This window comes from Sphaeramia orbicularis, chromosome 6, assembly GCF_902148855.1.
Source record: "Sphaeramia orbicularis chromosome 6, fSphaOr1.1, whole genome shotgun sequence".
Lineage (NCBI taxonomy): Eukaryota > Metazoa > Chordata > Actinopteri > Kurtiformes > Apogonidae > Sphaeramia > Sphaeramia orbicularis.
The window spans coordinates 46,200,180-46,224,803 of NC_043962.1; the positions used below are offsets into that span (position 1 = coordinate 46,200,180).

Genomic DNA, 24,624 nt, shown 5'->3' on the forward strand with positions numbered 1-24,624 from the left:
AGAGTTGGTAGATGAAGAGTTACATTAGTGCATGAGAGAATTAGTGATACAAAAATACAAAATTCTGTCAATGGCAGATTAACGAAGAAGAACCAGCATAAAAGCATGGACATAAGTCAGTTCAGCCCCCTTTGGAGGGAGTGGACAGACAATATTTCACAGCTGGACCACAGAAAATGACATAATTCACAGACATATGATTTTGGAAGTTTCCAGGAAGGTATTGTAGGTGTACAGGAATTACTAAAACTCAAACTACAAACAATGAATTCATGTTAACTTCAAATCTGGCAAAATAAACTGCCTGAAAGTCTGAATGCGATACGCACATATTCGTCTGCAAAGACACGTGCTGAGTGCAAAAGTCGAGACTGTCCAGTTTGTCATCACTGAAAACTGCAAGTGTAAGTATATTACTAAGTATATACATCTGTCTGTGGGAGAGCTTGCATCAGTCTGAGTGTGACCCCTGCCACCGCTGACAGACAGGTCACATTGGCAGAGCAGGTGGAGGCTGCAGCCATGCGATACCCCGGCCGGACTCAGGGCAGACACGGCACAGGCCAGTGACCAGGGGGGGCCCAGTCTGGTGAGCCCGCCAGGCAGCTGGTGTGTGTGTCAATGTTTATGGAATATGCCTTTACGCCTTCAGTAAATCACAGGCTTGTTCCCCATCCAGAGTCTCCAGTTACACAAGAGGGTAATGGTCATGTGGCTTCTTTCACCTTCTTAAACTCTAGTTTAAGGCTAAGGTGAAAAAACAATAGGTATTCAAAATGAAGTTGAACTGATGTAGAAATAAGAAGACTGGTGGATGATCCGGCAAACATACTACACATTATGTTAAAGTGAAGCTCGTTTCAACATGTATTTGAAAGACAGAAAATGTGTTTATGTCCTAGTAATTACAAGATTATTGACTACTATTAAACTAAATATCTTTTATATTTCGACTGTTGGTGGCATGAAACAACACTTTGGGGATGTTAACTTAGGGCAGGGGTGTCAAACATGCAGCTCCTGAGCCAAAAACTGGTCCATTCTGACCCGTAGGTTGAATTTGTGAAATGGAAAAATTAAACTGAAAGGTGTCAAAATCCTTTTAGTTCAGGTTCCACATTCAGACCAATTAAATCTCAAATGGATTGAACAAGTAAAATACTATCATAATAACCTATAAATAATGACACCTCCCATTTTTTTCTTTGTTTTATTGTGAAAAAAGTACAATTACATGATGAAAATGCATACAATTACAAACTATCCTTTCACAAAAAAGTAAATAATCTTAATTAAGAACATAAAAATAAGTGTAATTTTACCAACATTCTGTCTGTTGCCAAATGTTTTGTGTATCTGTAGATCCACTGTGAGTTGTAATATATATGTGTAAACTATAAACTCAGGCATAATGTTGGTAAAATTGCTCTTTTACTTTTACTTTTACCTAAAAAAAAAAAAAAGGTTGGACTTTTGTTAATAGGTTATTATGTTATAATAATACTGGTCTGGCCCACTTAAGATCATACTGGACTGAATGTGGCCCCAGAACTAAAATGACTTTGACGCCCCTAAATCTGCAATTCACATTTTTCCTGTTTCTTGTCATGTGATGGGCTAAATTCTTTAATTCTTAATTAAAGCCCTTTATTATAGATCCACACATTTACAGACAATACAAGACACAGATAAAACACACACACAAGTGAAGCCCATGACTCTTACACTCATTCATAGCACACATTCTCCCACACAACATACACGAACCAGCACATGTATACCAAACACTCACATGCACAAAATCTTAGAAGAGTTTGCAAGACGTTGCACCACCTCTTAAACACGGTCATTTTTCCCTTGGCACCACAGCTCCATGTGAATTAACACATAGATCAGTCACGACACACAACCTGGTACAAACCCGTCAGATTTTCCTCACATAGTGACGCTTGGGTCAGACCTCACAACGTTCTGCAAACTGTCCAATCAACTGACCCCAAATGGTAAAAAGCGGAAACCTGAGACCTGACTGAACTCTATCAGCGATTCTGTCAGCCAATAAAAGTGATCAGATTTTGCACGGAATGCAAAACACTGCACCCCCCACCCCCACCCACCCCACACACCCCCCGGAGCTCGTGTGAATCAGGCAGACTGTGATGAAAACGGTCATGCTGGTAGTTCCCTCAGACATGAAGCTTCCACAGAACAGCCAAGATTTTCCTAGGATTTGACATTCTGATTGCATTTAGACACAGAATTCTAATTAAATCATGACATTTACGGGAATCTGTTATTTTCTCCAACGTTTAAAATACCCTTTAATTGGATACACAATCTGTGAATATTAGTGGATATCAGTGGATGGTTTGAAAAATCATTTTCTTTTTATCCATATTCTCCTCTAAAATGATAAAACCTATCAATCATCTGAACATCTCCCTGCTCATGTTGCCTACTCTTTTTAATCATGTTGTCACATAGAACTCAGCAATGAATTTATAGTGAACACTGAGGTTTTTACTCTTATATCTCAGTCACGTGTTAAATAAGCAGTAATACACAAACCCCCTTTTCTGAAAACTTGGGACATTAAGAAATTATTGATTGATTTATTATTTCATTTGAGCCTTTATTCAACTACATACAAAGAAAACATTTTCACTGACCAACTTAATTATATTCTATAAAGACATTTAGATATTGATACCTGGAACAGATTCAATAAAGTTGAAAGGAATGTTTACTACTGTTACATCTCTTTTCCTTTTCATCACACTTACATCATTTGGGAACTGAAAATAGTAATTATTGCACCTCTGCAAGTGAATTTTTTGTCCATTCTTGCTCTGCGGTTTGTCTGATTGTCCTCCATGATGTTCGTATATTTTCAGTAGGACACAGATATGAACAGGCTGGACAGTTGAACATGTTCTGTCTGAATATGAAGCCACGCTGTTGCAAAAAAGATAAGATAAGACTTTATTGATCCCACCATGGGGAGAATTCACAGTTGAATTGAGGCCTGGCATCGTCCTGCTCAAATTAACATGGACTTTTTGGGAAAACTCATTGACTTGTTGGTAGCATATGTCTCTAAAAGTCCATTATAGATCTTCAAATGGTCACAAATATACAAATGAGCCATGCGTTGGTCAGTAATGCACACCCATTCCATCACAGATGAACTGTTGGATGGTCTTTTTCCTCTGTGGCACATTTAACTAAAAATGTTTTTCCAAAAATAGGACCAATGGCCCTGTAGATTACCGGCCAAATTCAAAGCTTTGGGAAATGTATCCAGATGCCATTTATTATCCCCCAGTTCTGTGTATTTATTCTATTACAGAAATAGCCCATGTTTTGGTCATATTCCAATCAGATCTGCAAAAAATTCATATTCCAACTTGATATCATTGATCCTTACTGATTTATTGGATCAATCCATTTCCTATCTGTTATAATGGGAAAATTTTTCAAAGTCACACCAAATCCAGAATCAGATCCGGATCGAAATAATTTCAATACCTTGTGTTGACATCATCATACAGAAGCTGTATACCAAGTTTGAAGTCAAGCAGAACAGTAGCTTTGGAGAAGAAGACGATTGAAATTTTTTCCCCGTAAGAGCCCATGTTAAATTTTCCGTAAGTTCCTGGATCCAGAAGAAGATCCTGATCAGCATGTGGTCATTATGTTTTGGTCATCTCCCCATCATGGCTGGACTGTAGAAATTTACACTGGATATCATTTATATTTACTGAGTTATTGCATCGATCCACTTCCTATCTCTTATAATGGGGAAATTTTTCAAAGTGGCACCAAATCCAGAATCAGATCCGGATCCAAATAATTTCACTAACTTTTGTTGACATCATCGTAAAGAAGCTGTATACCAAGTTTGAAGTCAATTGGAATTGTAGTTTCGGAGAAGAAGACGATTGAAATTTTTGTAACGGACAACAGACGACGACAGACGCCGGACGCCACATGGCGACAATAGCTTACGGCTTGTCGGCGGGTATGCTAAAAATAGGCTCAAACATTCACTAGCTATATCACATGTTCTGCTTTTATGGCATTTAAGAAAGTATGACAACTTTACAAGAAATGGGGTTTGATAGTGAGTAGATAATGCTCTTTTTTTGGCAGACGCTTTTTTCCAAAGCGACTTACAGAGGAAAACCAATCAAATCACTCAGTCAACCAAATTTTATTTATATAGCGCCAGATCACAACAAAAAACGTTATCTCATGACAGTTGGTCAAAACCAGAGTCTAAGCCAATTTACAGAAACCCATCAGAATAATAACAAGCAACTGAACTTCAAATTAGATAAGTCAAAAATGTATTCAAATAATTCACTAAATGTAAAGTTCTATTCAAAAACTTGATCTTAAAAGTGATGCTGAAAATGGAGGGGCTTTGTACCAGTGAACCAATGGATGATTCAGTGTTGGTTTGTTGAGAAAAGAAAAAAAAAGAGGAAAAAGCATTTACTCTCAAAAAGTTCCAGGCCCCTAAAACACACACACAGCGGTAGAACTGTCTTTTGTGCAAGGCTTTTGTGGGCTAAACCTCTCTCTCAAATGCTTTCTACTTCAGTTTATACACACAGTCGCACACACAGATATAGGCATAAACTGACACACACTCTTCAGCCCCAGTTGCAGCATTCATTCTGCCTCAATCTTATTTTCTTCTCAGGGCTGTAACTCCTCAACCGTTTAGTGTTTATCGAGAGGTGCACTCGCCGGCCGATTGTTTGAGTGCCTAAATGCATATTTCTTTAATTCCCCAGGGATTAAGAAAGTGTTCCACATTTCCTCCCAATCAAAGTCTTGAAAAGACGAACAGAGAGCTTTGTCCAAGTCCTCACAGTACTTGACCCCAAATGAACACTTAGTTGCCTGTATCAAGTTCCACACGTTACAACAGCAAGTTCTACTAGTTCCCAGCAATTTATCTTCTGGAAACTTCAGTGAGTGTACAGTAAGATGTACAATGTGCATCCAATAGGGATTTTCAAAGTAGTAGACACAGATTCATGAGCATGTCTCCACAGCTGAATAAAACTTTCTATGAATTTGGGAAAACAGCCTGTTTTTACGTTGGTGGTCAGACACATTTAATAATACTGTATAATGGATTCCTAAGCCTTCTTCTGGGCCGGAGTTGTTCTTAAACTTCATCAACTCATCACCTGAAGCATAAGCATGAAGGGGCCAGTAATTATAGTTTCAAAGTTTTTCTGTGAGGTGCTTTCCTCTAGCTTTTTGTGCATGTTCAAACAATTTTGCTTGCTATAACAAAGTATGAGGTTTGATTCTCAACAAATAATGATTTTGAAGAGTATTCAATCTTTGACAGAGCAAAAGAGAGAAGAGTGGTTTATCAATATGATGGGACTCCCTTTCAAAATCAGCCAGGTATGTATAGCAAGCATTAAACGGCTTCATTAATGGGCTGTGAAAGACACATTGCCTTATGTTCACGTATCAGATGCCCTGCCACTCCTAGAGTGTGTGCTTGAGGCAGGGCCCATCAAAAATACCCTCCAACACACCCATGAGATCAGAGAGGGGACTCAGTCACACAGCGATGAGATCATGATATCCAATGGGAATTGCACAGACAGTGAACTTGTGCCAGCAAAGGCTGCAGGAAAGTCAGTAGGAACATTATACCATCACCCACTGCTCTACAGTTTGATGTTGTTTATCACACTGCCTGCAGTCACAGACATGTCTGGGGGAAATATGATTCTGGAAAGAATTCTGAAGTGCATGACAAGTGACTGACCACTGCGACAACAAAGTCAGGGTGTTACACAGTTCAGGGTGTAGTGAGGGTTTGTGCTCCATTATAATTTGTGACTTAATATTACCTAAAGCTAATATCTATATAGAGAATATTTTCCCTTGAAGTAATCATATAAGTGGGAAGACTCCCGAAGTTAAATAATGACACAGAGACTTTCAAAGATAGGGCATCCCCTGGGTTACTGTGAGCTGACGTGCTGTGGTTAAAGGTGATTCATGGGGTTTGGGGAATTATGTTATTAATTAAACTAAAAGCTGTGCCTTTTCACAATATACACTGAACAAAAATATAAACGCACCACTTTTGTTTTTGCTCTCATTTTTCATGAGCTGAACTCAAAGATCTAAAACTTTTTCTACGTACACAAAAGGCCTATTTCTCTCAAATATTGTTCATAAATTTGTCTAAATCTGTGTTAGTGAGCACTTCTCCTTTGTCCTTTGCTGAGATAATCCATCCACCTCACAGGTATGGCATATCAAGACGCTGATTAGACAGCAGGATTATTGCACAGGTGTGACTTAGGCTGGCCACAATAAAAGGCCACTCTAAAATGTGCACTTTTACTGTATTGGGTGGTCCAGGGGGGTCAGAAAACCAGTCAGTATTTGGTGTGACCACCATTTTCCTCGCACAGTCTTCTTCATGAATTCTCTGAAACAGCTTTGGAGATGGTTTATGGTAGAGAAGTGAACATTCAATTCACAGGCAAAAGCTCTGGTGGAGATTCCTGAAGTCAGCATGACCATTGCATATTCCCTCAAAACTTGTGACATCTGTGGTATTGTGCTGTGTGATAAAACTGCACATTTTGGAGTGGCCTTTTATTGTGGCCAGCCTAAGGCACACCTGTGCAAAAATCATGCTGTCTAATCAGCATCTTGATATGCCACACCTGTGAGGTGGATGGATTATCTCAGCAAAGAAGTGTTCACTAACACAAATTTAGACAGATTTGTGAACAATATTTGAGAGAAATAAACCTTGCGTGTACACAGAAAAAGTTTTAGATCTTTGAGTTCAGCTCATGAAAAATGGGAGCAAAAACAAAAGTGGTGCGTTTATATTTTTGTTCAGTGTACTTTGGTCATTACAATATGAACTGAAAACATAGGTGTTTTTTTTTTCAGATCAAACTCAAGAAATATTAGAAGTCATCCTTTACAATTTTGTGTGTGGAAGAAAAAAAAACACAAAATAAAAGTGGTGAGACAACAGTAAGGGATCTGAACTGGAATTTGTCATGATCACCAAAAATGGTGAAGAACTCATACAGTCTAGTTTTTTTTTCCCCTACTTCATTTGGTTTGGATGTAGAACAAAAATGCTGCACATGCATGTTTTAACAGTGAAGAAAACCCTGAAACAGAGGAATGTGAGTAATGTTAACCTCTGGGTAAACCAGTTAAAATAAATAAGTAAAATAAGCAAATGTGCCACAGGATGCAAAGGATACTAAGAATACACATCTCAAATGTGCAAACTTTCCTATCATAAAAAAAGATCAGTTGTTATGACTTCTTAAAGGAATATACTTTATCAATGAAACTTGGTCTTAAACTGAACAATGACACAATTTCTAACCCAAGTCCATAAAAAACATACATGATTCCACTGCTGCTATACAGTAGCATAAAACTTTATGAGGTATTTCTTTGAAAAAACACAAGTGTGCATGTGTTTAATTGCTAGACAGACTTATCTCATTTGCTCTATTGAAATCTCTAGTGGCTGTCACGGAGCAGTATGAGTGTATTGGCTGGTTGTGATGTGTTTGTTTATAATGTATTATGTATGTATTATACCTAAGTATGTTAGTTATTGTCCTTTCTAGTGTAATGAACTACTCCGATTGGGCCACCCCTGTATAGTAAATGAAGAATGAATTAAAATGGATCTCTCTAGGTGTAATCAAAGTGATACAATACAGATATAAACCCTGTAATCAAAACTATGTATCATGTTCAGGGTCTTAATGGCCTTACTATCTGCCCCTTTTCAGGCCTGTTCTTTGTGTTGAGGTCAGTCTGAGGTGGACGGGGTCAGTGGAGGCAACCCACAGCGTCCCTTCCAAAGTCAACGCACAGCCCGTCTGTTGTAAATCTGCCCTTCCCTGATGGGTTGCGGTCATCACTGGCCTGGACTGCACTCTCTCTCTCCTTCTCCTTCTCTGTGTCTCTCTGTCAGCCCCGTACATTCCTTACATTCCTATATAGTGACTGATCTGCACCGGGTCCTGCATCTGCTGCTTCAACATCACTCTGTGGGTCCATGTTCTGTTTGTGCAAAAGCTCCCCTATGAACATAATCCATTCTTTTTAAACAATGAATAATCATAAGGTACTTGGTTCTATTACAAAAACAGACGTTTAAATTACATCTAAATGTATATTTGACAGAATCATTGTCCAACTGCTAAGTAATACTTGGTCAAATTTGGTCAATGTGTGTGTGTACACTAGGGGTAGGCAATATGGGAAAAAAAAAAAAATCTAAATTTTTTTTTAAATTTCCCGATAATAATAATCTGTGGATATCCTTTAAAATGTGAATTTCTTTCTTTTTTTTTAAATTAAAAAATGCTGAAAATCTCTACTTACTTACCAGGATATCTAAGGATAGAACAACAGCTCTTATTTGTTTTTAAAGTGCTTCATACATCTGCAAAACATGTGGGGGGGTATGTACGTGGGGTAGGGGCAGTAGTTATTTAGATGGGTGTCCGACTCCTGGGTTCTATGTCTCTATTATACAGCGGATCTTACATGAAATTTTCACAACTTCTAACTTGTATCCACTGGACCCCCTCTACTACTCTATGGGCCCCCCACAAATGCAGGATCCCATTAATTTGTTAAGTTTACCCCCCCTTTATGGCACCCCAGTTTGCATATAACGTTATTTTGACCGACATCAGTCTTGTCAAAACCGAACCATTTCCAGGCTTGTGATGTGGACCCACGTCTCGCTATGCAGTCATCCACTAAGGCAGGAGACTCCTGCATATTTCCTCCATGTGAGACAGTGTTGAGGTTTGGGTGCCGCCGAGTCACCACGAGACTGAATCCTGTCCGCTGATTGGCTTCGGAGGCACGCATTCAGCCACTGAGGACTTTCATGCAACTCTCCTTTACTGTCTATGCAATGTCCGTTTGTTTTTCTTTTCGAGACTGTATGAATATCAACATTTACAACATTATCATAGGTGATATATATTGCCCACCTCTAGTGTACACTATAACCTACATTACATGTCTTTGTGTATGCAGACTGCCATCCTTTCTGAAGACACATCTGCCATCCATACGGTTTCCTGTGCAGCACATATGCCCCACTGTGTCTGTACATGAAAACAAAGGTCACATTTAGGCAGCAGGAATGTCTTGGCTGGGTGTTATTTCCCCTCTAATGGACCCTGGATACAGCCTACTAAACTCTGAAAACAGCTCTGACGGCAGATCAGAAATCTACAGAGATAGACAGAGGTGCAGGTATATCTAATGGCCCAACATCGGGTTTTCATCTGACTAAACAAAAGAAAAAGAATTAAAAGTATTTATTTAAGTAAGAGTAATGCAATTTTAACATAAAGAAAGTGTACTGTGACCATGAAGCCTTACTGTTTTAACTCATGCAGAATGAGGCCTGGCACTTTATAGCTTTGCATTGCTGGCACTTTCAAACATATGCAGGTCAGTCATCTGAGCAATAATGCACCCCTAGACCATCACAGATACTGAGAGGTGCAGTTATCAGCATTTCTGCACAGAACTGACAGGTTTAGGTTGGATTTCTGAACACAGCAGCAGACTGTGATAAATGACAAAGGTACTCCCGCACCCACAGTGCGATATTCATCATGTTAGCACAACAGTTTCTCAGGTACCAGGTGTCACCTGAAGATTGATGGTCATGCAAATTCTGCCCATGGCCTTTACACGCTGAGATTTTCCAAGAATCCCTGAATCTTGTAGTAATTGCAAAGACCTACATTCCTTTCATTCCTTACATTCCTTCATTACATACATTGCTTTCATTGTATATTTGTCTATTAAATAAAAGGTTCAAAAGGTTTAACAATATACAAACATGTATTACTTAGCAAGTTTTTATTGTATTTTAGAAGATTGCCAAAATTGCCAAGTTAATGCTTGGAATTCCAGGCAGTTTGTTTAGAGCAGTGTTTCTAAAGAGGGGCAACATAGCCCCCCAGGGGGTGTTGGGACACCATGGGGGGTGTCTGCAACGAGAAAGCTGAGAGAGGGGCGCTGAGACCAAAATGGGGGGTGTTAGTCTGTATAAGTATCAATATCAAGCAGTATGTTATGTCTATGGCAACTTCCCGCCCCCAGGAGGCTCATGATGATGAAAAGGGGTGAAACACTGGTTCAGAAGGAACTGTATAATTCAACAACTAAGAATCAAGTTTACAAAAGCATCTATTTACATATAATGCAGATATGTTGAAATTGCTGCTGTTAGACTCAATGCAATCACAGAATTACTGACTTTATTTCATACATAGTGCACAGTAATCCTGTAGGTAGTTTTTAATTATTAGTAAATAAAGAATCAGTACATTTAAGTGTTACCCTCTCATCTCCCTGTTCATTAACACACTGTATGCAGCCTAATCTCTGATTACAGGATCTGTCATAGGTGTCATAAAAACACAGCTTCCTGCTGTATAACTATCATTAGCATTATAACCAGTTGGACTGAGCCAAATATAAGGTTTGCCAAATGTGAGGTTTACGCCTTATTCTGACAAAGTATAGTATGTCTAGCAGAGGAGTAAATTTAACAGATGTCATGTTATATTAACACAATCTGCCACGTCTTCACAATTAAAAAGATTTATACTGAGGAAGTTTGTACAAGGCTCAACATACATTAATTACACAGAAAGATTAACAGACACTTGACCTGTTTGGATCTTTCTACTTCCACCTTCCTGATCTGAGATGTCTAGATAAAGTGACAGTGACAGCTCTGTTACATGGCTGTCACTACTCACCATGTCTTATTGGTTACACTGTGAGACAGAGAGAGGGAGATATAAAGACGGAAAAAGAGTTAAAGATTCCAGGCCTAAATAATCAGCAGGGGTTCCTTGAAAACTTCCAGAGAGAATCAAATCTCATTAGAGCTTGAAGGTTTGTGTCTGGACTAAAGGGTAGGAGGGTCATATTCACCCACAACCCACAAAGAAATACTCTGGCAACGTGGGTGTCCCTCATTAACAGAACACAAACCACCTTTTCATCAATGAGTGCAGTGAAATGTAGACTGATATAGGAGTTTACAAAGTATTTGTCCTTTCTTTGAGTAACATATATTCCTACCTAAACCATTTTGCTTTTTAAAAAAGGACAAATTTCAAAAGTCTTTCAGCATTGAACATTAACCATAGCATATGACATATTCTGAAGTACTTAATTCAAATGACAATATTAAATACTACATTAAGTTTAGTTTCTGACTGCAGTGTAGAGCTGTATTGATTTGTCACTTCATTGTTACTTACTAAATTAATCAGCAGCTTTTTTTTATAATAACTTACTTGCCTCAAGCAACTTTTTTTTAATCTTGGACAGTAAAATTAATACTTTGGTTTTTGAGCCAAACAATACAATTGAGGACATAATTTTAACCAATAAAGACCCAAACATCCAACAGCAACCAAAACCATCCTCTGATCTAAACAGTTTAAAACCTGTTGATCCACTAATCCTATCAATACATATACATAATTGGTGTAAAATACAGTTGGACAGAGGCTTCGTAGTTACCATGGAAACACTGTCATCTTCTACAGCATTGATTCACCAGTAAAAACCATGGAGTTTGATAAATGATAGTGGATGGAAGTACTTGTTTTATGTTCAGTTAATGATATATTTTATTGAAAAAGTCACTTTTTCTTCCATTTTCTATGTTTTTGATATAATAACCCTCAACTTTAATCTGGGCTTTTATGAACATTTAGCCTGTATGATTAGTCCATGACATATTGGAAAACACCTGATTTTTCACTGGAAAAATAAAAAATACAGAGAGTTATTTTTTAATAAACAGTGACAAATCACTTAAGAAATGTTCCATATAGAGGAAAAAAATCATTTGGGAACTACCACTAAAGTTACACTGGGTCTTTATGGGTTAAGCTTGGGAAAGACCATTTTTCATTGTTTTCTAGCATCTTACAGACCAAACAGTCAGAGAATGAACCGATGGGTTTATCAGAATTAAACAATCCTTATTTGCATGACTCCTATGGACAGAGTACTGGCAGCATTTGAGAATATTCTGAAAAATATTGTGATTATTTTAGATTTATCACCTCCTTTCTTAATGTATAGTAGATACTGCAGAAGCCCATGTTTTGAAGCAGAAAACAGAGGCATGGTAATAGAAAGAAAACTCTTTAAAACAGCCCCTTGAGGCTTCTTCAAAGGTCAGCAGATCAAGGTCTCTGGTGAATCTCTCACTTTACTGGCAAAGTTTGTACCTGGGTGAGGACTCTCTGCTGTTTTCCACTGACCTTTACATTACATTCTTAATGAGAATCGCTTGAGACAAAAACATATTTGTAACGCCTGGCAAAAAACGACGTTGGGTTGACAGGTTGCACAAACAAAGCTTAAAAACATGATTCAGAGTGTGGTTATGCTTCATTCTGACAGAAAAACATGCCATTATTGAAGGAAGCTTTGTTGATTTTATCTGCTAAACCAACCACAGCTTTTTACAGGAAGTTAGGGGAGTTAAAATGTGAGAAAAGTGCTCCTTTCACAGATGTGGGGAAATCAAGTGTGACAAAACCAAACAGCTGCATAAAACACTGGACATACAGCATGATGCACAGTACAAGCACTTCTACATGTTACTCTTTGGTTTCTAAAGACTTTTTTCTTGCAAATAAGCACTTCTCACAATTGAGCTGCGACGACTCTTTTTTTGTCATCGAATTATTAGTTTTTTTTTTGTAATTCATAATAGACCTAAACTATTTTTCGAGAGAAGAGAAACTGAAACTCAGTATGTAATTGTAAATGATTTGCCCGCACCAACATGTGAATAAGCACAATAAGCATTCGCAAATTTTTTTACACTTCCAGTACTGACAGCACACATGATTTATCATAACTCAATACAAGTAATAACAATAAAAAAAAGTCTGCATAAACAGATATTATCAATTGCAAAACTGGCACATCAGTGACTTTCTGGAAGTAAATCTCCTGTGTCACATTCTTCTACTGAGAGCTGTCAGCACTTTGGTTTCCACTGTACTACAAGTTTTAGACGGTTTTTCCATTATTGCAGCATGAGTCCTTTGGTCAGACCACAGGGCACATCTCTTGGAGAGAGCCACACAAGGCAGGAAATGTTTTCCTTGGCAGATGCATGTCGAATTACTGCTGGAGCACATAACCACCACAATATCCATGACACCGTCCCTAATAAGCGAGCTAATAGGTCTGTTGAGTAATGAGCATGAGGACCAGGGCTATGCACAACATTATGGGAAAAAATTTGGTGAATGTACGCAGTATATGTGATAAAAACATTCCATTCAATTGAGGAATTTACAAGGATAGAATGGATAGAGGACAATCCTTACATATTCCTTCTGTTTTGCTGTTCAGAGACTCAATATCATATTGTTTTGCAGAGAATGACATTCATTCCTGAGATGCAAATTCAATCTAAAATTCAGAGTATGTCACTCTTGGCCAAGAGACACGTTATTTTGCCAAGAGTGGTCTACATATCCATATTTAGCTCTTGCTAGGAGACCAAATAACATTTAGAAAATAATCAAGTCATCACTTCACCATTTCATGTATGCCTTTAAAGATATTCTCAGCTGATATTTGATTTAGCTACCTGATTTAAGACCAGCCATCAGCACTTTAACAATCTTAACAACACTTAAGACCTTCAAAGTGGCTTTGCATTGATTGTGGTTGCCTGAATGACTTGAGTTGTTGGCCACTTGTGACCCTAGGGATTGTGATAAAGGGGGAGAGCCGCAGGGGCGATAAGGGCTGGTCGGGGCAATGGGGGCAATGGGGCCAACGTGGGCCACACTCAGGCTCAGTCTTGCCTCCTTTCTCTGTCATAAAACAGGCTTTGCTGTAAGGCTGTCAGGTTGAACTCAGAGAGCAGCTGGAGGTGAGTTGAAATTCAAATAAACTAAACCGACTGACAGACTGACAGGGTGGAGAGGAGGTTGTTCATAAAGGACAAAAAGCAAGAGGGAGTAAGAGACTGATGTGAGGGAGGTAAAGCACAGAAATAGCAGTGGAGCGGAGGAGGGAAGCACAAAGACTCATCCTATACCTTCGTGCACACACATAAACATGCACTGTAGACAGGTGTGAGAGCGTTCTGCTGAGCCAGAGGCCATGCAAGACACCGCAGCCCACCTTGGTGTTTATTTGTCCACCCCCCTCCTCCCCCTCAGGCGCTCAAAGGGTAAACGTCTATTCTGGTTTAGGGTTACAAGCGAGCTGCCTTGAACCCCCGGGCTCCCAAGCACACATGCCATTCCTAGCGGGCCAACGCACTCCCTGGCGCGCATCACCTGCCCCTGACCCCCACAGGGAGGAAGGGGCACCTCAGTGCCTGCCTTGCCAAAAAAACCCGCCACCACCTTTGCCCATTCAGCCCCCCCTCCCCTTCCATGTGGCACAGAATGAGCCACCTGCCCCTCTCCCCTCCGCCCCCAATCCACATCTATTATTACAGGCTTTATAAGGGTTTAAATGCTGATCAGAGGATGGCCATGACCTCAATAGGTGGCTAAGCTAGGCTAGGCTAAGCTAACAGTTAAAGGAGCTGTCTGGCACAGTGACAAAATAAGGTGATGACAGACAGAGCCTGTCTGATAGCACAGCTACCTCAGTCCACCCGGTTTTCCAATGACCAGATCCGCTATCAAACAGTCAGGCAGGAGGACACACTCGTCATCTGTTAGAACGCATCTTTCAGCAAGAGAAATATCGTGGAGAAATGTCACCTCACATACACGGCACCTGTTTGGCATTGACATTACCAACAGATTCACTGAGAAAAGACCCATAGTTAAATTATATATAGAGCACTGTTAAAAACTCAAGAGCCCATCAGGTTTACCATTTATAGGTATGTGTTCAAGTGAGATGAATGTTTTTTATTATTCTAGAAGATACTGATATTTTTAAAGATTTTTGTCTTTTGAGCATGTATTTGCAGAAAATGACAACTGGTCAAAATTGCAGTGTTTTCAGACTTCAAATAAAGCTAATAAGTTCATAATACTTTTTAAGCAACACAATATCTTAAACTCAAAATTTGGTTAAATAGCCTTGATTTTCAGCCCCATCTTTCATGCGTCTTGGCCTGCTCTTCAACAGTTGTTCACATTGCTCTTGGCTGTTTCATGCCACTCCTGGTCCAGAAATATAAGCAACGCAACTTTGTTTGATGACTTGTGACCATTCATCTTCATGTTGATCATGTTTCATATGTTTCCAATAGTGTTCAGTTCCTGAAATTTGGGGCAATCACTTAATACTTTCCGAAGCTCTATAATATATATACAGGGTGGGGAAGCAAAATTTACAATATTTTGAGGCAGGGATTGAAAGACAGTGTATGACCAATTAGTTTATTGAAAGTCATGAGAATTTATTTGCCACAAGAAAATTTACATAATAGAAAATGTTTTTATTCTTCGTGTCCTCCTTCTTTCTCAATAACTGCCTTCACACGCTTCCTGAAAGTTGCGCAAGTGTTCCTCAAATATTCGGGTGACAACTTCTCCCATTCTTCTTTAATAGTATCTTCCAGACTTTCTCGTAACAGTTTTGCTCATAGTCATTCTCTTCTTTACATTATAAACAGTCTTTATGGACACTCCAACTATTTTTGAAATCTCCTTTGGTGTGACGAGTGCATTCAGCAAATCACACACTCTTTGACGTTTGCTTTCCTGATTACTCATATGGGCAAAAGTTTCTGAAAAGGTATGGATAATAGTGTTAGGTATGATTATGACATCAATATATGTTTGGTTTCAAAACAACTGACGTAGTGCCTGCTGAGAAAAAACAACTAAATGTTCATTGTAAATTTTGCTTCCCCACCCTGTATATTATATGATCAGTTCAAAGAAGTCCAGCATTAAATTAAATATGGATATGGTTTAGGAGTTGGATGGACTTGGAACTATTCTTTCTGTCTATAATGGGTTGCTCTATTGTTTTTATCTTAATTTAGGAGATCAAGACATTAGGGGCTTCTGTAGCAAATGATGTAGGACCCATACCGACAATACAATTTCATGTAGGACCTTTACTGCATGTTATTTTACTTACACGCAGGCAACTGTGAAACAAAGACAAAAAGAGAAATGGTAGAGAGTATGCACGCCTGTCTCTGACACATCATGCCATCATACTGTACGCTATGGGTCCAAGTAGGCCTGACAGCTGTACAGGAAACAGGAGTGATGTGAAACATGAACATGAGGAGTGGTGGTGAACGGGTGTGTGTGTGTTTCGCGGTGGGGGGGAGTATGTGAAACAAATTGTCTGACCATATGAAATGAAGTTTACTGTGGGAAGTGCGTGGAAGTGAAGTGTTTGTTTGTGTTCCACCAAAAAGCAGATGTGCACTGACTCACTGCGGTTCAATATAGTCTTTATGTGACTGAAAGTAAAGGCATGTACAGTATGTGGACAGTCTGTAACTTGCTTTTTTTTTTTTTTTTACTCAAATACATTTTAATAAAACACCAAAAGTAAAACAGCTTTTATCCACCGATCATCACTATCTAACTCGCCCAGTCTCTGTGGCATTTTCCATAAACAGACATTTATTTCCACTTGTAGAAAAATGTACAAATATCAGAAATATGACTACTACAATTAATGATTTATATTTAAGACACTCATAACATTTTTAGGATGGTTTAAAAAGAATTAAATGTATTTAAGATGCAGCAGGTGTGTTCAGTGCAATAAAAATATGTCAACCTGTGCAGCACTGGATGATTATTTCTGGAAGGATTATTTCTTTTGTTGGTTTTGGTTTAGTGATTTAGTGACAACAAGATAATTACAGATTATTAGCAGATTTATCATTCATTAACAACTCACTGTACAATTCACTCGACAGATCAGTGAAAACTTTTGCAAAGGCTTGCTAAACCTAATCATAGGTTAATTTTGGAAGAACTTTGGCAGGCACTAAAAATAGTTAGAAATGCAACTTCAACATGTTTTTTACTTGTTCTCTTTTACTTGTTTATCTTAAGCAATGTTCACCTTGACAGAAAAGCTAAGAAAACAAATAACTAAAATAATTCAGGTTAAACCAGATATTGAACTCTTGAGCTCATAGTTTGTTTTCAGTTAGATGACAAACACATATGAACCTTATATACAAACATATTGCTGAGCTGTTTTGGGGGATTTACTTTATCAACAAATGGAAAATGTGATTTTTTTGCATAATCTTTACCTTTACTCAAAATATTACACAATGTTAATACTGATATGGGGGTTACTAATTCATGCTAATTCATAGATTATTCAGCATTCCTGTTATTGTGACTATAATATTTGCATTTCTGAAGATTGCTGAAGCTTGAGGGAGGTGGAGTTCTGGTTCCTTCAGTGTCCAGTAAAGAGATTTATATTATTAACCAGAACATGTGACTAATAAACAGTGATTGTAACAAGCTCAAATGTCAGTTTTGCTCCCATGATGCTTACTGTATTGCAAAGAAGATTATGCACACAGTACTTATAGTACAACAAGACTTGTGGTAGGCGTACCGTACATCTTGCCCTCATCAGAGAGGATAATTTTCCTGCGGCCACAGGGTGGGTAGATTGCCAGCGCCTCCTGAAAGCTCTGCTCGATGTCGGGGCTCCACACGCCCTCCGCATCATTTTCCAGGGGTTTGTCGAGTGCATCCCCCAGCTCCTCACTCCCACCCCTGGGGGAGGGAGCCGGCACCCACTCCGCAGACGTGGTGGGAGGAAGGTCACAGGACCACAGAGCTGAGATGGAGAGTCACCAGCAGGGACAGGAGGTGCAGGAAAGAGGAGGAGGCTGTAGGGAGTGGACCGTGGACCTGCCTGTGTGAAATCCACAGGTGTGACGGGGATGGGTCTGGATGCTGCAGGATGGTTCTAAAAGAAATAAAAGAGATGAATGTCAACCACAGGATATATTAGAACTAGAATTAATCCCCAGTTAATTGTACCGTTTATTTTAATGTTAATTTGGTAATTCAATTCCCAGACAGATTCCCAGATAAAATATTTTAGGGTTTCTTTATGTTTGGGCCATAACTAAAAGATGTTCAAAGATACCCTGAAATCTTCTATTAGTTATAATCCAGACAACAAATAGAATAGAATAGAATAGAATAGAATAGAATAGAATAGAATAGAATAGAATAGAATAGAATAGCCTTTATTCTCATTATGCTACTCCAGTCAGTGCAACAATATTAACAAAACACCAGTGCTACAAGAATAAGACAGAGAGAATATATAATGACAAAAAATAAAAATAAGATAATAAAACAGAATAGAAATGTTACAACTTTACAATGAACATATGACTAGAGCTAAAGATCAATAGACGCAAATTTGCAGTATTAACAGTATGTGATAGTGTACATCTACGAACAATATTAACAGTATTAATAGTATGTATTACCCATGAAATCAGTTATGCATATATATATATATATGAAACAATATGTGTATCTATGAAAAGAACTAACAGTATGTATTGAATATATAATCAATTCACTGTGATAATAATAAACATATTAATGGACAATGAAAACAACCACTCAAGTTGCAGTCCAAGTATATGATTTCAGTTATGTTTAGGTTTCATATGCTCAAGACCTCCAGGAATTTTGCAGACTGTGTGCCTAGAGATTAGCGTCAAAACACCAAATTAACCTGTGCACTTATCCAGTGTAACGTAAACATTGTAGTAGATGATTGTACCAGTCACACAGCCGCTAATCCTGACTTAGTGAAAGCATCTTAGGTCATTAATGACAACGGGGCTTCCATAAAAAGTGGCATCTACTATTGAGATAACAGTAGAATGGCAAAAGACAGAGGAGGGGGCATAAGAGGAACCAAAAGTCAACAAATGACACACACATTAAAGTGAGATCATCATTTACAGACATGCAAAGAAGGCTCATACCAGGAAATTAAAGCCAGGGGGCTTTTTTGGTCGCTCATCAGTGCCATAGCTGACTAGTTTAAAACATACATATTTGACTATGGTTTTAATCAAATTGTTCGTTTTAGGATGTGAGTAGCACTGGCTTACTAATTAAAAGATTGACATTCCATTGACAATTTATGATAAAACACTGTCTGATGGCTGTTAAATCCACAGAGATATGGATGTTTGACTTGAATAATGTCCATCAACAGATTCATATCCTGTTTTCTCAACTCACAAAGTTGTTTAGGATGTGCACACAGAGCTTATATGTTTGGGTGGAGAGTGTGAGACAGACGTTGGCCCCAGCGCTTCCTCTCGGCGGACGTGCACTAGAAAAATGGAAGTGGGCATGGGTGGTAGGACATGGTGAAGAAAGAACTTGCAAATTTGTGAGTCAGGACAAACAGTGCTTTGTGTTTGTCATTAGCCATTTTCCTGCCACTGTGGAACTAGGACACCTCCTTGTCCAAAAGAGGGCAAAAAGCAAAAGAAAAAGCAGTGACCATCACATCATATAATCCCAACCATGAGCATGTTATGTATAGAGGGAATACCAGGGTAAAATACTAAGAGGAGATGATGGGAAATGCGCTACAGTAATGTGGTAAGTGAGTCACTTCTGTATGGAGTGAGTAAGAAGCTCCATCCAGACGAACTCCCCCACTCACTCTTCCTTTGAGCCCCCTGATGTTCCACAACGCTTCCTGCGAAGCATCCGGCCGGAGTAAAGAAATGAGTTACTATCACCTAGTAGATATTCAACATAACTGAAATTTGAGATGTTTACAGCTAGAAAACAACAACAGATTAAGAAGGGTCTGGGTTACATAGAGGATTTATCAAACAGTAAGTTAACATTTCAGGTTCATTTCCAACTCCCATCCCAGTAACCCCATGACCTTTTTAATATGAGCCACTGTTCTGCATCATCTTACAGTACATGATTCACTGAATATGAGAAAAACATTCTCTAGCAATTTCTTTGTTCATTAAAGATTTAACCCATAAAGACCCAAACAGCCACCGGCGACCAAAAGCATCTACTGATCTAAAATATTTAATACCTGTTAATCCACTAAACACTAATACATGTTAATAATTGAGATAAAATGCAGTTTGTCATCTTTTTGTGATCATCAGATATGACCCATTTGGACGTTCAGAGGCTCCGTAGTGAACATGGAAACAACATCATCTTCTACAGCAGGGGTCACCAACCCCAACACACCTGATTCAAATGATAAGCCTATCATCAAGCTCTGCAGAAGCTTGATAATGACCCGTCAGGTGTGGAAACATCTAAAACACGCAGGATAGTAGCTCTTGAGGACCAGTGTTGGTGACCTCTGTTCTACAGCATTGATTCATCAGTAAAACCCATGGAGTTTGATCAATGACAGTAGATTGAGACACTTGTTTTTGTGTTGATATCTTTGGTGAAAAAGTCAGTTTTTTTTTCAGTTTTCTCTGTTTCTGATATAATAGCCCTCGTCTTTAATCTGACTTTATATGAACATCTGCATGATGTTCATATAAAGGAAAATACACGAAAATACATGATTTTCACTGAGAAATGCAAAATTCAGAGGATAATATTATAATAAATAGTGATAAATCACTTAAGAAAGGTGAAATCTAAAGAAAAATTCATTTGAGAACTGCCACAAAAGTAGCACTGGGTCTTTATGGTATAATATGTGCAATGTCCTCATTAAAATATCTACAAGAAAATGGTGTCATATTTCAATTAAATGATTTGAACATTTTTAAAACTGAAAGAAACCTGTAATTTTATTGATTGAAAGCACTACTTTTATCTGTCGACTTCTAAGTGGTGCAGGGTCCTCTTAACAAACATTAACCTGTAAAGTTACTTTCAGCTAGGCCTATTTCAGTACAATTAAATGACATGGACTGAATATACAACACTAAATGTAATGCGAATAACACTTACAATAATACATTACCTCATTTGTAAACATCATTGTAATGGTGGTGAAAATAACGACTCCCATGATTTGACATGATTTCATGACATTGTCTACTAAAACATGCATCATTTTGTAGGTTCTAAGCTATAGATTTGGACAAGGATTTGCTAATTTTGTGAATATCTTCTGGTTTTAGAAGACATCACTTTAAATACCAAAGCTTTGTTTCCAAAATTTTACAGCCTACATTTGGTAATCATTAAAAATATCAAGTGCGGACAGAAATAGATAAAAATTTGTCTCCTGTACAATTCCAACTCCACACAGTCAAAATAATATGACTTTTTCAGCAACAGTACAATGAAAAGAACCATCAATCTGAAGAACAGCTGAGTCCTGTTCCATGTATATCTCCACAAACTGCCTTAAAGCATACAAAAACAAAAAAGGCCAACAAAATAAATTATTTAAATATTATTTAGAAGGATATAGGTGTTAATCAGAGGATGGATGCTACGACATCAAAAGCTGGTGAAGCAAATAGTAAGGGTGCTGTCTGCAAAAGTGACAAAATAAGTAAATAATGTTGATAGACAGAGTCTGTCTGATAGAAAAACTGCTTTAGTCAACTGTTTTCCAGCAAATACTACAGTAGATCCACTATCAAACAGTCAGACAGGTGGAAACAGTCATCTGTGAGTGAATGTAACATTCACAACAACTGTTTGGCAATGACATTACCAAAAGATTCAGTCAGTTAAGTTATTTCTCTGCTCCTTTCAATCAAATTATTAGCATTGAATGAAACAAACAGACTCAATACCACTGAAACAGAAGCTTCTTGTCTTTAAAGGGGTCATATTTAGCTAAACCCACTTTTATTAGGCTAGTCTTTGGTACATTTATTTGTGTATTTGGGGACCCTAATAGTTCAAAAAGTTTGAATTTGAACCCTCCAGGTGCAGCAAAGCTATCTTTATATTAATTTTGGCAAAAATCAAGTGGATTTCTACAATCTGTCTTAATTCCTGCTTATTTGTTAGTAAATAATTACGTCACGACGATTGCACATATAAGGTCAAGACTTCTGACGAACATTTCTCCGAGGTTGTAGTCCATACTGAAACTATGTCCAAACTTAGAGTTGATTACCTAAAATGTTCAGTTGATGGTTGAACGGGACAGAGCAGCACAGTCAACATCCTGAAGGAGGTGGGGTGTGAAATGGCTCATTTGCATTTAAAGGGCCAGCGCTCAAAACCATATTTCTGGTGCCATTACTCAGAAATAGGATTGAAGATGGACCTGTGGAGTTGAATTAATGAAGAATTCAGACCCAAGTTTAGCATTTACAGTTTATGCCGACCACAGGGAAATGTTTTAAAATGCATAATTCCTTTTTTTTTTTTTTAACAAAATATCACTCCTTTAAAGAATGAATATTGTTACTAGGGCTGTGTATTGGCAAGAATCTGGCGATACGATACAAATCCCAATACTAGGGTCCCAATACAATATATAACGATATATCATGATACTGTTAAAAGGGGATTTTTGGTTTGTTTCTTTTTTTTTAAACAATTATTTCCTTGAAGAATTTAATTACACCCGAAGTACGCACAAATACTAAACACGTTTTTATTTGATCACAACAGGATCTAATGCTATATCACAAAATGTTCCTGTGTTCAAACTGAAATTCTGTTTTACAGACATTACAGTTTAAGATCCTGTCCAAATGTTCATATTCTGTTAGTTCAGAACTAACATCACAACAGTATTTTAGTGCAATTCCAACAAAGGAACTAAGATCATTGAATAAAAGAGTCTTAAATAAGAATAAATAAAATCTAAACAAAAAAGAAAAACAAAAAAACAATAATGAACCTCCACGATATCTGCATTTGAATAAATACCTAAAAATATCCATACAGTAATTTTGAATATCGATACAGTATCGTGAAATGAAATATCGCGATATATTGCAGAACCATTATTTTCTTACACCCCAAATTGTTACATAAAAGCAGATCTCATCAGCTTTTCTGAATTAAACACACGCTGGTTAAAAATGAACAAGCTAGTTAAAATCTTATGCAATTTTTCTTACACAATCAAATAAGCTCTAATCTTGATCATGAGCCTGCTGGTTGACTGAGCCAACAAGAAACAAACTTCTAAATTAAATATGAAAGCTAAGTCATACTAATGCGTTTTACCACTGCTTCCCTAGTTGGTTGAAATCATAGTGTAACACCAGTTCAGTGCCACTGTTGGTCACTGTGAGATTTGTGTGCATTAGTTTATTGCCTGGTCTCTTAGTCGAAGTATCCAGGAGGTTAATTAGCCTAAGCCATTCCTTGCAACAACCCACATCCACCTTCTCCCCCATCATCCCTTTCTCCCTCTCTCCCCTTTTCAGCCCAGTTCCTCACCGACCCCCCACTGCCCAGCGAGGCCCCTCTTCTCTGGATCTACTGGATAATCCCCCACCTGGTGCTGTGGTCAGGGGGCCACGTAACCCTTCAACTGCCCCCCAGCCCTTAACACATACTCACAACTACATACTCACACATAAATACACAGACCCACTACAGTCAACACACCATAAGAAAATAAAAACGCTTGAATAAACAGGTAAACACACATACACTTGCATACATCACACACACAGAAAGCATTAGAGCAGGTTTATATGCAACTAAAAGACTCATAAAAACACAAACTGCACAAAACAATACAGCCTTCCTCTAGATATACACAAACTGAAATACACACACACACACACACACACACACAGAAGCAAACTCTATAAGAAGTGCAGGTAGCTGAGTCTCTGTTCACCTTTGCCCTGGAACAATGCCAGCCAGGTGAACGGGGAGCCAGGTTTTACAGGGCACCGAGGCCAACTCATTACTCTGCGGGAGTTTATTCCTTTCATTTTTTTCATGTTTTAGATATTTAGCTGACACTTTCATCAGGAATAGCAATGACAGCAGCATCTAAATACAAGTAAATTTCAAGAAGAATACAGCTACAGCAATCAATAGGAAGGAGGACAAAGGTTGGAGGGCAATCAATATTCCTGTAAGCAGCAGGAGTGAAATGTGAATCAAAACTAAAAAAAAAATTTAAAAAATTAAAAAAAAAAAGGCAAGTTTGTCAGGTTGTGTTGTTCAAAATCTCAAGAAAGCTATAGTGTGTATGTGTGAGTTGTGGATGACTTTTTGGAGGAGATTGGAACTAATCATCTCAACTTTAAATACCTGCATGAGGGTGAAGCCTTTTAGATTTAAGTTTAAGGTTAGGGTCAGGTTTAGGTTTCAGACAGGTTCATTGGGCAGTGAAGGGGCTCGGGAATGCATTTTGTCAATGAGTGTCCTCACAAAGATACTGAGACATGACTGTTTGTGTACACGTGTGTGTGTGTCTGAGTTGGGTGAGTGGGGGTAAGTGTGTGCGTCTACTCACAATCTCCACTAATCAGGTCGGGAATGTAAAGGCAGGAAACACAGTCTAAAATAAGGCAGCAGTATGGGATCAGGCCATGCGATGGAAAGTCGCGCTGAGCGCCGGGGGAGATGAACGGGTTTGTTTTGTCGGGTT

General features: G+C 38.3%; 1 protein-coding gene across 3 annotated transcripts in view; it reads right to left on the reverse strand.

The window, feature by feature from the left end:
* Positions 1 to 18,006, reverse strand: part of tead4 (TEA domain transcription factor 4) — a 39,772-nt gene extending 21,766 nt beyond the window's left edge. For 2 of the 3 annotated variants that reach the window (XM_030136945.1, XM_030136944.1), the window contains exon 1: positions 17,656 to 18,006. In XM_030136945.1, the coding sequence (XP_029992805.1) occupies positions 17,656 to 17,662 (7 nt within the window). In that variant the 5' untranslated portion in view covers positions 17,663 to 18,006. The remainder of the gene's footprint in view (positions 1 to 17,655) is intronic. The other variant, XM_030136946.1, reaches the window with a different exon arrangement.
* Positions 18,007 to 24,624: the final 6,618 nt, after the last annotated feature.